The sequence below is a fragment of the Gracilinanus agilis genome, chromosome 5, assembly GCF_016433145.1.
Source record: "Gracilinanus agilis isolate LMUSP501 chromosome 5, AgileGrace, whole genome shotgun sequence".
Taxonomy (NCBI): Eukaryota; Metazoa; Chordata; class Mammalia; order Didelphimorphia; family Didelphidae; genus Gracilinanus; species Gracilinanus agilis.
The window spans coordinates 149,363,273-149,377,583 of NC_058134.1; the positions used below are offsets into that span (position 1 = coordinate 149,363,273).

General features: G+C 37.9%; 1 protein-coding gene across 10 annotated transcripts in view; it reads left to right on the top strand.

The window, feature by feature from the left end:
- NRCAM (neuronal cell adhesion molecule) overlaps positions 1-14,311 on the top strand; it is an 86,557-nt gene that overhangs the window by 42,440 nt on the left and 29,806 nt on the right. For 7 of the 10 annotated variants that reach the window (XM_044678568.1, XM_044678569.1, XM_044678571.1 and 4 more), the window contains 7 exons: positions 3,338-3,535; positions 3,632-3,702; positions 6,642-6,867; positions 7,568-7,683; positions 10,814-11,018; positions 12,573-12,695; positions 13,875-14,051. In XM_044678568.1, the coding sequence (XP_044534503.1) occupies positions 3,338-3,535; positions 3,632-3,702; positions 6,642-6,867; positions 7,568-7,683; positions 10,814-11,018; positions 12,573-12,695; positions 13,875-14,051 (1,116 nt within the window). Of the gene's footprint in view, positions 1-3,337; positions 3,536-3,631; positions 3,703-6,641; positions 6,868-7,567; positions 7,684-10,813; positions 11,019-12,572; positions 12,696-13,874; positions 14,061-14,311 lie in introns of all 10 variants that reach the window. The other 3 variants (XM_044678572.1, XM_044678575.1, XM_044678577.1) reach the window with 2 other exon arrangements.

Here is a 14,311-nt window from a genome sequence, read left to right on the forward strand (position 1 = left end):
GAGAGAGAGAGAGAGAGATAAAAGAAGAGAAAAAGAGGGAAGGAGGAAGGGAGAGAGGGATTGGGAGAGGGATAAGGATAGAGAGAGAGAAAGAGAGAGGGAGAGAAAGAGAGAGAGTTAAAGGAAGAGAAAAAGAGAGGGAAGGAGAAAGGGAGGGAGGGGGAGAGGGGGAGAGAGAGAGATACAGTAAGTAGGCAAAGAGTGAAGGCATTAGAAGCAGTACAGAATCAGAGCAGGTCACACATAGAAAGTGAAACCTGAGATGAGCCTTGAAGGAAACTAGAAATTCTGAGAAACAAAGGTATGAAAAGAGTATATTCCAGGCCTGGGAGATAATCATTGCAAAAGAAAGAGATGAAGTGCTTTTTATGAGTAGCATATAATAGCTGTTCAAACAACTAGAAGGCTTATTTGACTGGGTAATATGGTTAGTGGTGAATCTTGGCATATAACCCTGACCTCTTAACTCCCAGCCCAGAGCTCTTTCTAATAGGCCAGACCACTGTGGAATATAATTAATTTAGCTCTATGAATTAACATGAGCTCAGAGAATTAACTTAATTAGATAAAACCTTAAAGAAATTTTACTCCTGCCAAACGAAGGCATTTAGAGAAAATGTGAAGGTATTCCCCAGAGCACAAATATTATGTGCCTTTAACCAGACATAGCTATTATATCACTCTTAACAGTGTCCTTTGATACTTCCTTTTCTCCTCTAGGAATGGACCTTCTCAGCCATCCTCTCCCTCACTTTAATTTTCAACCTTTCTTTATCCAAAGAGGCTTCTTACCAACTGCCTTTCAAACATATCCAGATTTCTCCCATCCATTAAAAAACAACAACAACAACAAAATCTACATTGGACGCCTTCATTACTCTTCACTCGTTTCAGTCATGCCAAAATCTTCATAACCCCATTTGGGGTTTTCTTAGCAAAGACTCTGGAAAGGTTTGCCATTTCCTTCTCCAGCTCTTTTTACAGATGAGGATACTGAGAAAAACAGGGTTAAGTGACTTGCCCAGGGTCATACAACTAGTGTCTGAGTCTGAATTTGAATTCAGGTCTTCCTGTCTCCAGCCCTGGCTCTTTATCCATTCTTTTAAATTATAGGCCTATAACTGCTCCCTTTCATAGCCCAATTCTGAGAAAGCTATCTACATTCTGAAGTCATAAGTAATTTTACTATTAGAGTAGTTTTCTTTTCCTTCTTTGAATTGTTAGTATCCCTCATTAACTAGCTGTTATATGCTATAGCTAATTAAATAAATTAGCAAAATATATTCATTCATTTAGAATAATTTGATAGTCTTTCACATTCAAAAGCTATCAGTGGTTAATAAAGTTGTTTTCCTTACAGTGTTGTATGTATTTTACTATCATGAAACAGGCATTCTAATGGCAAAACCAATATCTTTAAGAAATCTTTCATCATAATAATTGATATACACTGATGTCTAATTCCTAGGTCTTGGTTTCTTGATTAACAATAGTCCATGGAAACCAATTTAAAATGAGATTTTAAGAATGCAAATTGTTGCATTTCATTGAAATTATGTGGATGTTGAAGGGAAATGTATTTATGATGTAAAAGCCAGAATGCACTAATGTTTATATGCTGTTTTACCCTAGCCCATTGTCATTTGAACTATTTTAATGAATTTTATTAGAATAGAATTCAGTTGCTAATTTAATGGCAAAGAGTTAGCAATGTAAATATCAAAGCACAATAGTTGATGTCTTTTACATTTTAATGAAAGGAGCATCTTTGAAGTAGTCAAATATTTACATGTACAGCATATTTCAATACTTAAAGGACCTGGGACTTCATCACTGTGGACCCTCCTCTGATATAGTTTCTGGCCCTTCAACAACTTAGCCAGATAGGCTCCGCAGGTTATTCTGACCAAAACAATTCATTAACTGATTATCAAACTTCTGGTGATGTATTTCTCTGGACTTAAGCTAGTGCTCAAATGCCTGTCATGCAATCTGTTGCTTTGTCTATAAGCCTAGGCAGGATCTGAAGTTAGTTGTGTAAAAAAGAATAAAATAGAATAATCCAATCCAAAAAAAAATTTGTGATGCAAATTCAAATAGTGGTGCCATTTTGTGAGATACCTTACTTATGCTCATCAGGACCTGACTATATTTGAAAGTTTTCCAGCATGGTAGGACTATCAAAGCTGGCATTGTGATGGCAAAGACTAAGAATCCAGAGCTTCTCCAAATTATAAAGAACCATGAGAGAAGGACTTGAATGAAGGATATATGTTTGTCCAAAACCCAAACATACAGACTAGGAAAGTGTTGATATCATCCTAATACTTGTTAAGAGTTCTCTCCAAGTGAGACAGAATTTCCTTGTTATACATACAACAAGAGAGAAAGTATGGCCAAATGGACAGAGACCAGACAGGAGGACCTGGGTTCACGTCTCACTACTCGAGTGACCCTGGAGCAGGTCCCTGAAGCTGTCAATGTGTGAGGCAACTCCAAGTCTTTAAGTTATGGGCAAGTGGCCAGTTTATGTTGGTAGAAGAAGTTTGCTTCTTAGGAATTCTCCTTATTGAAGAAATTACAGGTCTAGAAGCAAACAAACGTACACAAATTGTAGGATTGATGCTTGCTTTATTCATTCTTGTCTTTATGGTATAGTAACGTTCCTCCTGTTTTCTCTGACGCTCCCCCTTCCCACCCTCTGCCTATCTCTTGTCTTTCTCCTCTACCCCTTTCCCGTCCAAAGCTTGTCCTGCAAGGTAACCCCCCTTAAATTGCAAGATAACTCTTGTCTAAGAGAACAGGCCGAGACTATAATCTTAGGATGCTAAGCTATCGTTCAAAATGTATTTGCCTTTTGGAGTCTTTAGCGATGGTCCCAGAGGGAGGGGAAGGTCATGTTAAGGCAGAACATTACCTGTTTTCCAGAAGTGAACAAATACATCTAAACCTAAGCACGCACACACACATATTCTACCCCAAAAATTGACATTTACTAGAGATTTCCTGATCAATTCCACACCTCAGAAGCACTCAGACCTTAAAAAATTGATGAGAATGGTGGTAGTATGAAGTAGGAGCTATTTGAATGAGATTTTTTTCCAAGTTAGGGAATTCACTTTACCAGATAGATCAAATTATAGAATTTATGTAAAGCACTTTGTAAGCCATAAAACCTTATTAAAATGTCAGCTATCATTAGCATTATTAGAATTGCCCATTCATTTCTTCATCACAAGCCATCCTTGGCAACCAAGCTTCTTCTGTGACTGAAATTCACTGGGTTTTTTGTTGTTGTTGTTGTTGTTGTTGGTTATTTGCTTTTTATTTTTGCTAGAGTTCATCATTGAATACGAAGATGCCTTTCATGAGCCAGGCATATGGCATCACCAAACTGATGTCCCTGGAACACAGACAACAGCAGAGTTGAAACTTTCTCCTTATGTAAAATATTCTTTCCGTGTAATTGCTGTCAATAGTATTGGTAGAAGTCAGCCCAGTGAAGCATCGAGTTATTATATGACTAAAGCAGCAGGTAAATGAATGATTCTATTTTTAAGAGATGTTTATCTGTTCAAAAACCAAATATCCAGAATGAGGGCTACCTCACATGTTATTATTTAACTTCTAGAACCAGAGAAGAATCCTACTGCTGTTGAAGGAATAGGATCAGAGCCTGATAATTTGGTGATTACATGGCAGGTGAGCTGATTAACCTATTTTATTTTTTTAAAAATAAATATGATTAGTATATTTTGTTTTTACATCACCTAAATCTCCCATATTACTCCTCCCCTCCCTTTCCCAGAGAGCCATCTTTTATAACAAAGAATTACTAAAAAGAAATGAAAAAGTGGAAGAGAGAAGTCAGTAAAACTCATTAATATATTGAAAATATATGACAACATATGAAATATTCACCATACATGTATACCACCACCACCACTGCACAGGAGCAGAGAGAAGTATCTTCACACATGTCTTCTTTAGCACCTTCATTTAAAAAAAAAAAAACCTTACCTTCTGTCTTGTGTATTGGCTCCAAGGCAGAAGAGTGGTAAGGGTAGGCAATGGGGGTCAAGTGACTTGCCCAGGGTTACACAGCTGGGAAGGTCTGAGACCAGATTTGAACCTAAAACCTCCCGTCTCCAGGCCTGGCTCTCAATCCACTGAACTACCCAGCTGCCCCCTTGCACCTTCATTTTTTTAATGAGTAAGAGTCATTTGCTCTAGTTCAGTGTTGGGCAAACTATGGCCCGCAGGCCAGATGAGGCCCCTGAAATGTTTTATCCAGCCTAATCCAACGAATACAATGAGTAGGATACAATACAATGAAATTTCGAAAGAGTTGCCTTAGAAACAGACTGAAAGATGAGCATTTCCTTTCCTTTGGTCCCCCTCTTTATTTTATTTTTTTATTTTTTTCCAAGTTTCTTTAATTTTAATTTTGAATATTTTCCCATAGTTACATATTTCATGTACTTTCTCTCTCCCCAAAAACCTCCTAACTCCCCTTAGCCAACACACAATTCCACTGGGTTTTACGTGTATCATTGATTAAGACTTAATTCCATATTATTGATAGTTGGACTAGAGTTATCGTTTAGTGTCTACATCCCCAATAATATCCCCATCAGCCCATGTGTTCAACCAGTTGTTTTTCTTCTGTATTTCTCCTCCCACAGTTCTTCCTCTGAATGTGGCTAGTTTTCTTTCTCATAAGTCCCTCAGCCTTGCTCTGGATCCTTGCATTGCTGCTAGTACAGAAGTCCATTATGTTCAATTGTACCACAGTGTATCAGTCTCAGTGTATAAGGTTCTCCTGGTTCTGCTCCTTTCACTCTGCATCAGTTCCTGGAGGTCTTTCCAGTTCACATGGAATTCCTCCAGTTTATTATTCCTTTGAGCACAATAGTATTCCATCACCAACAGATACCACAATTTGTTCAGCCATTCCCCAATCGAAGGACATTCTCTCATTTTCTAATTTTTTGCCACCACAAAGAGCACAGCTATAAATATTTTTGTACAAGTCTTTTTTCCTTATTATCTCTTTGAGGTATAATCCAAGCAGTGCTATGGCTGGATTAACAGGCAGATAGTCTTTTAAAGCCATTTGGGCATAGTTCCAAATTGCCATCCAGAATGGTTGGATCAGTTCACAACTCCACTAGCAATGCATTAATGTCCCAATTTTACCACATCCCCTCCAGCATTCATTACTCTCCCCTACTGTCATTGGCTCCCTCTTTAAAAAGTTTGCCCATCATTGCTCTAATTTGTGGGAAAATCCCATCATATTCAGAATTTCAGTTTTTGCACTCCTTTAAAAATGAGTGTAACATTTGAACTACATATTTCACGGGGTTGGTGTGAGCAAAGTAACTTGTAAACTTTAATACTATATAAATGTAATCCTTGAAGATTATATTTGTCAAATGAAAATCAAATCAATTAAAGAAAAGATGTTCTCAAAATAAAATGTAACTGGAATGTTAGGGTTGGCTAGACCTCCAAGGTGCCTTACAGCTACCAATCCTGTGGTCCTAAGTCCACCATAACCTTAGCCCTTCTGTAATGAAATACAGAGATCACAGGTTATCTTTCAAATGACTAACGTGTCTAAAGAACTTGGCCTGTGCTGCTTTGGATAGGATGGTGGGCAGGCTTTGGGTTAGCAGTTTAAAGGAACCATCACCAAACTTTCTATAATATCCATGGAGAAATTGGTAAACTAATTTGTCCTTAATTCCTGCCCTGCCACCAACTAACCCATATTCAAGTATTTAAACCATATTCAAATACTCTCTGGGTTCACGGTTTCCTCATCTAGTTAGAAGAGAGGGTTGGACTCAATCAGGGGTTATCAACTTCATCTGGTGAAGCTGTAGCCCCCTTATCAGAATAATGTTTATAAATACATAAAATAAAATGCATAGGATTACAAAGGAAACCAATTACACTGAAACACACAATACTTTTTTTTTTAATCCCAAGACTAAGAACCCTGGACTAGATTATCTCTTAAGGTTGTTTGCAGTTGTAACATTTCATGAAACTCCATACCTAAATGGGGAGTAGGATTGGGGCCAGAGGAGTATTGGAGTGAGGATTGCTAATGAAAAGTAGTTAAATGAGACTATAGAGCTAATTCTTCTATCTTTATTACTCCTTCTCCTTCCATGAGCTTCCCCTTCCTCTCTGGCATGTACCTTAATTGTTCACTCCTCCTGGAGGAGGCATTGGGACCAAATCTCTAGTAATCTAAGGTCCATACATCTTATTCTTCATTTATCTCCATCTCTTCCAGATGTTTTCCTTTATTGTAGAGTGTCTACCAGTCTATTCTCTTTGAAACTCCAATTTCCAACAAACTGTTTTCCATCATAGTTGGGGGAAAAAAATGGCTGAGGAAAAAATAGCTTCTAATGTTTATTTCAGCTTTTTCTGTGTTTACTGATTTTATTTACATTTAGGAATTGAGTTTACTGTAAGGGTAAGTGTTAGGGTAGGCTGATTAATGCAGGCTGACTCTTTAAGAGGTTTCTTGAAGTTAATGTCATTTTATTCTGTGTTATTTCTTATGGTTTGATTTTTATGTTGTTGTTTTTTTGTTTTTGTTGTTTATGTGTTTTCTTTAGCCTTTAAAAGGCTTTGATTCGAATGGACCTGGTCTTCAGTATAAAGTCAGCTGGCGCCAGAAAGATGGTGATGATGAGTGGACATCTGTTGTAGTTGCAAATGTATCCAAATACATTGTGTCAGGCACACCAACCTTCGTGCCATATTTGGTGAAAGTACAGGCACTAAACAATGTGGGATTTGCTCCAGAGCCTGGGATCATCATTGGACATTCTGGAGAAGACTGTGAGTATCTCGTCCTTTTTATTTATGTTGGGTTTTTTTTTTTTGGACTGATACGAGGTCACACTCATCCATTAACAATGTTAGCCAGTATTAAAGATCCAGCTTATTCAATTTTTCCAACCTAAGCCACTTCTGAAAGCCTGGTGGCCATCTATTTCTGAGGGACTTATCATATTAGTGATGGGCATGGTATGGACATGGGCTCAGAACATGAGTTCTGTAGCTCAGAAGGCCCAAACTCAAGTGATCTGCCAGCCTTAATTTCCCCAAGTAACAGGGATTATAGGGGTGCCTCAGCGTGCCTGACATTTTTATTCTCTTATGAAAAAAAAAAGGCTGTCTTACAAGAGCAGCCCCTGCAGTGTCTGGGAGCCATTAGAGAGGAGGGAGGAGGCCAACATTTCATGGCAATGTTATTTCTGTGGGTAGCACTTGGAAGAGATTTGCTTGAGAATCTAGAATTTTAAATAAGATCACCCAAGAAAAGTATCCTGAATGCTAAGGGTAGAATTCTATTTTTTTTTAAATTTTTGCTCTGCTGAAACAATAGTCAACTTAAAATGTACTCTCTTTCATTTTTTTTGACAGCCCTTAGAAATGGACCTTTGAAGTCCATTTCTAAGCAAAGGTTTTGTAAATAAAACCCAGAATAAACAATGTGATGACATGCTTCTAACTGCTTCTCCTTTCATTTCTCCAGTACCAATGGTGGCCCCTAGCAACGTGCGTGTGAATGTGGTGAACAGCACCTTGGCCGAGGTGCACTGGGAGCCGGTACCCCCCAAAAGTATTCGAGGACACTTGAAAGGCTATCGGGCAAGTACAGGGAAGCCCTTCCCCGTTCTTCACACTGCTGCTGGTTTCTCTTTGCCTTTTAATCACAGGTTTGAGAAACACAAGACGTGCCATGCTGAGCGAGGGCCACCTCCAGCGTCATTCATAGAATCACAAGTTTGGGGGAGCTCAGGATGACAGGACTGATGTCCAGAATTCCAGTATCTCAGCTTTTTATAGGTTTTATTGCATAAATGCCTTAACATTTCTCAGCCTTCATCTCCTCATCTATAACATGGGGCACATGATGGCACCCAGTCCATAGGGTGGTAACGGTCAGATGAGATAATGCATCTAAAGAGCTTTACAAACTTAAACCTACTCTATAAAGGTTAGTCATCAAGGAGTACGAGTCCGGCAATTACACCTGATAGAGCCAGCATAGGCTACAGAATAAAGGTATTCCTTCCACATACTGAGGGTGAGGAGCACAGAGCCCCTGCAAGATCCCTGGAAGATCCATGTAAAATGTTTTGGCCCTCCTTTCACATCAGAGAAGTTGGAATTTTTTCTTTTTCTTTTATGGGATGTTTACAGTAAAAGAATTATGTATATTTGTGGCATTAAAAGATATAATATATTGGGGGCAGTTGGGTGGCTCAGTGGATAGAGAGCCAGGCCTAGAGATGGGAGGTCTTAGGTTCAAATCTGGCCTCAGACACTTCCCATCTATGTGACCCTGGGCAAGTCACTTGACCCCCATTGCCTACCCTTACCACTCTTCTGCCTTGGAGCCAATATACAGTATTGACTCCAAAACAGATGGTAAGGGTTTTAAAAACAAAGATAAAATATATTGATATTATACAATATTATCCATATATTTTATGACTTTCAGAGTTCCTAAACTTTTTCTGTGTCATCCGGTAGCCCTTGTATGTCACAAAACTCCCCCAAATTCCCATTTAATTTCCTATCCAAACCTCAATATATTGACACTAGTATGGGGAGAATTGCAATGTAGAAGGGATACTTGCATATAGAATATATAATTAAATCAATCTAGAAAATATTCAGACCTAGAAAATAGATTTGATGATCTATCTGATCCATCCTAGACCCTTTCAGTTATGACCCACACCTAAATGGTCTCCAATGATGATCCAAAATTAGAATTTCTTTGCGCCATTAGTAAAAGATAAAATATTCTACTTGGCCTACACTTATTCCGAAAATTAGAGTACAACGATGAGTGGATTACCAACCTTCAAAGGATGGTAAAATGACAAAAATGTACTTAATACTAAAACCAGTGACTGGAGGGAATGAGAGATCGACAGCCATTCTTGGAATCAAGAAGACATGAGTTCAAGTCCCAGTTATGACACAGAGGTAGGAAGCCTGTGGACAGGTTCTGGGACTGACACAACCTCTCAGTAGCCCAAGCAGCTCTCTAGAACCAGAAGCTATAGATGAGGCGCCAGTAAGCATGAGGAGAAGTTTCATACCCCTGATGAAACCAGGGGTCAGGACAAATACTAAAACATAATTTAATCTTTCTTTGGTAACTCATAGGGCATCTCAGGATCTTAGAGTGCCTCAGGGCCTTTCTCACAAATGATGATGATTATCAGACTGACAAAGCACTGGAGTGCTGATGAATAGGGATTTAAGGTTGATAAAAATGTCAAGTGACTATTTTAACCATACTATACTTCTTGGCTTGCTCCTTCTGACCCCAGGAAGTTAATTTTTTTTTTCATTTTAGATTAATTTTTTATTTTCAGAAAAATTTTCCATGGTTACATAATTTATGTTTTTGCTTTACCCTTCACCTCCTCAAGCTCCTCCCTCCCCCCCATAGCTAACTCACATTTCCACTGTGTGGTCAGTGGAGACTTGTTTACATATTGTTGATAGTTACATTGGTGTGGTCCTTTCCGGTCTACATCCCCAATCATGTCCTCATCAACCCAAGTGTTCAAGCAGTTGTTTTTTTTCTGTGTTTCCACTCCTGTAGTTCTTCCTCTGAATGTGGGTAGCATTCTTTTCCATAAATCCCTCAGAATTGTCCTGGGTCATTGCATTGCTGCTAGTACAGAAGTCCATTACTTTCGATTTTACCACGGTGTATCAGTCTCTGTGTACAATGTTCTTCTGGCTCTGCATCAATTCCTGGAGGTCTTTCCAGTTCACATGGAATTCCTCCAGTTTATTATTCCTTTGAGCACAATAGTATTCCATCACCAACATATACTACAATTTGTTCAGCCATTCCCCAATTGAAGGAAGTTAATTTTTTAAAGCTATCATGTTCATTTTATTAAAAATAAAATGTGGCAAAATAATATAAGCCATGAGCAGTGATTTATCCTTGGCACAGCCTAGCTATGCCATAGGAAAGGTAGGAAAAAAATAATCAACCAGTCAATAACATGACAAGCTGGATAGCGCCCAAAGCCAAGAAGAATTTTCTCACCTACAACATTTCCTGCAATACATTTTATACATTGTGCCCTAGAATTAAATATAGCCCTACTCAATAAGTAATTATTGTTTAATTGATTTAATGGTAATTGGTAGTTCTGGAATGATTTGGGAAAAATTCTTTTTTCTGTTTGGCTATTATATTAAGGGAATAAAGCATGGATCAAATATACTAAAGCTGCCCTAATTGTTGTTTGATTTTCCCAAACATAAGGTAACTGAGTAAAATCACCCATCATAGCATCTCTTCTATGGTTACTGTATCTAATTATCTTAAATTTAGTCATTATTTTCCACTTTCTGGATTTAATGAAGCAGACTATAGATTTTAGGCCCTCCTCACAAAATAAGTTATATATCCTCTTATATTATCCATGCCAAATTGAATTTTTCCCAGTGAACTTTAGGCTTCAGACTCCTTTTACAGATGGAGCCAGGAAGACATGAATTCAAATTCTATCTCAGTTATTAGCTATGTGACTCTGGGGAAGAAAGTTAACCTCCCTCAGCCTTAGTTTCCTCATTTGTAAAATGAGGAGGACTGAGGGGCCTTTAAGATCCCTTCTGGCACTGATTCAATGAAGAAGGAATTTTCCTGAATATAAATTTATGAAGTTTGTTTGATGCCAAAGCTCTTCAGTATTCTTTCCTTCAGACGTTGCTGTTTTTCTTTCTCTCATTTTAGATTTACTACTGGAAAGTGAAAAATTCATCTAAGAGAAACAGGCGTCATGTGGAGAAAAAAATCCTCACTTTCAATGGCAACAAGACTCATGGCATGTTGCCAGGCCTGGAGCCTTTTAGCCATTATACGCTGAATGTTCGTGTGGTCAATGGGAAGGGGGAAGGGCCTGCCAGTGTTGATCAAGTATTCAATACGCCAGAAGGAGGTAGGAGATTTCATTAGTGTTCGCTCCTTTGCAGTCGTGTCTGACTCTGTTAATCCTTCTGGGGTTTTCTTAGCAAAGATACTAGGGTGTCTTACCATTTATTTCTAGAACTCATTTTATAGATGAAGAAACTGAGGCAAATGGGGGGGAAGTGATGCTAATTAAGTATCTGAGGCCAGATTTAAACTCAGGAATATGAGCCTTCCTGATTCTAGGCTCAGCATTCTCTATGCTGTGCCACCTAGCTAATTTAGATATGATTTGCCTGTTAAAACGCTTCTGATTTCCAAATACATGTCTTTGCAAAGCTGAATTTTTTCATATTTTCTATGAAATCATATCTTAGTGGACTGAATATAGAAACAGATCTGTTAATCCAGCTATCTTCTATTAAACCAGACATTAAAGAGATTTGCAAAAATAATTTGCAAAAATAATTTTTTGTTTGCTGATTTTTTGTGTGTCATACATTGCCAATGTACATATATTCTCTTCATTTGGAGCTTTTCAAGACTTGCAATGCTCCCAAGAAGTTCAGAAATACATTAGCCTGTGGCTTAATAAAACACAAACTGATCTGAAGTTTGTGTGTTATAACTTTCCAGATTTCAGATAAGTTATTCTCTAAAATCTAAAAAATAACTTTTTGAAATTATGTAAGGAAAACTTTTAAAAATACATATTATAGGCTGATGACAAATGAGCATAAAGGTCAGATTAAAAGTACCGTATTTTCCCCATAGGAACATGCTTCTCTTTAAATGCATCAGTGTGATATTTTATGCAATTGTCTGAAATAATTTTGGCAAGTGGAAGACTTCTTAAAAAACATATAAGGGGGGAGATCTTATTACTTTTGAAAAATACAAATCAGGGTCACTCCTCACGAAATCTTTTGTTTTGAGGATATGTTTTTTCCCATAAAATATGCATTTATGTTAACATATTATAGGCTTTTAAAAAATGAATTTAATTAATATTTAAATGTATCAGTTTTAACTTCTCACACAGAAAGTAATGATTAGATATAACCAATATAAACAAAAGTGTTTTGGGATCCTAAGGCAATAAAGGAGTCCTAGGGTACCTAGGTAGCTCATTCCATAGAAAGTCAGGTCTGGAGATGAGATTTCCTGGGTTCAAATTTGGGCTCAGACATTTTCTAGCTTTTTAACACCCTGGACTTAATTCTTAACTCCAATTGGCTAGCCCTTAACATCCTTCTGCCGTAGAACTGTAGTTATTATCAATTCTAAGACGGAAATTAAGGGTTTAAAAAAAGAGAGAGAGAGAGACAAGGAGTCCTGAGATCCAAAAGGTTGAGAACCGATGGTGATGGTCTAGGACTAGGACAATGAGAACCAACACCAGGCTATGGCAGTGGGAATGGATAGGAGATCTGTTGAAGAGATGCTGTCGTGATAGAAATGACGAGAATAGGAAACTCGCTGATTACCCCTCACTATAACTGTGTCAAGCAGTAGAAGCTTTATTTTTAGTGATAATATGCAGTATTAGAGGTTATTTGTACTAACTCTATTTTCTCATTACAAGTTCCCGGCGCTCCTCTTTTTCTGAAGATCGTTAATCCAACCCTTGATTCGCTAACTCTGGAATGGGATCCACCGAGTCATCCAAATGGTATTTTGACAGCGTATACCCTCAAGTTTCAGCCAAGTAAGTTACTGGGGTGTGGATTTTAAAGTTAATATCTAATATTCCAAGCATTATATTTTTAAAAGTTTATTAATATAATTAATGAAAGAGACCTAGCTATTCAGCCCGCTTGCGAGAGCAAAAGAGAGGAAGAGAGAGGAGCTCCAGAACTTATATACAAACGGGGGTACGAAGGGAAAAGCATTCTAGCTAATATACAAAGGAAGTTGGACGAAGGGAAAAGCATTCTGGGTAATATACAAAGGAAGTTGGACGAAGGGAAAAGCATTCTGGGTAATATACAAAGGAAGTTTGGGTAATGTAGTTTTAGGGGTTCAAGATTTTTTTCTAACTATACAGGAGGCAGTGGAAAGGAGAGGAAAGGGGCAGCTGGGCAGCTCAGTAGCTAGAGTGTCAGGCTGAGAAATGGGAGATCCTAAATTCAAAACTGGCTGGGGACCCTGGGCAAGTCATTTAATTCCCATTGCATAGCCCTTACCGCTCTTCTGCCTTGTAACCAATACTTAGTATCAATTCTAAGATTTCAGGGTAAGGATTTTAAGATAAAAGAGGAAAATAAAAAAAGAAGAAAAATCCGTCATCACATTTTAACTCACAGATTCATCGTGTGTGCAGAGATATTTATTTTAGTGTTTATTTATATATTTAATATTACTATTTGACTTCTTTAAAGTTTGTAACTATTAAGTATACTCCCAACATTTTGTTTGAAGGGAAAGATTTATGTATGCTACAAGACAATAGTTCTCCATCATCTGTCGGAATTTAATCAAAATGAGCATGCCATTGTTAACTAAGTGGAATCTATAATTCTATCAGCAAAAATAACAACTTTATACCAAACTGTTGCCTCTGAGATATTAACCATATTACATACAACTGTAACTTGAAGACAGAGTCAAGAAATACTATTGTGGCTCCAACTATAGGAGCATCCAAAAGTTTTCCTACTGGATTTCTCAAGCCACCTCGTGCACCTGCACCTTTTTTCTACTTGTCACATGCTTCGTGGCAGCAGTCCTAAAAGATTAGCATCACATTATTAGCCCTGTGAAGCCAAGACAACAGAAAGAGTGATCTAGGTTGGAGCCTTTGGGCGGCTGTTGCAGGGATGCTGATGGTGTCCCTATTAGGAAATGATACTGGCTAACGGTGCATGTGTTTCTTTTCCCATGACAGTTAACAGCACACACGAATTGGGCCCTTTGGTGGATTTAAAAATTCCAGCCAACATGACAAGCTTGATTTTAAGAAACTTGAGTTATAGCACACGCTACAAGTTTTATTTTTACGCACAAACCTCAGCGGGAACCGGCAGTCCAATAACTGAGGAAGCTGTGACAACAGTGGATGAAGGTAAGATGGGTATGTATAAAGAAAGTCATCATATCCGTTCCTCTGAGTCGGTGTGTTTCCCTTTTGATAACGCCAAGCTTATTCTCTCTCTTAAGGAGCATCCTTGTGCATGTCAGTGGCTCTTCATTATTTTATATATTCTGAAGCGACTTCATTTTATATCTTCTAAAACCAATTTCAAACAAGTGAGACTTCTTTCAGTTTAGCATGAAAGTCTGAAACTCTAGATTATAGTATTTGGGGCGGGGGATTTAAAAGAT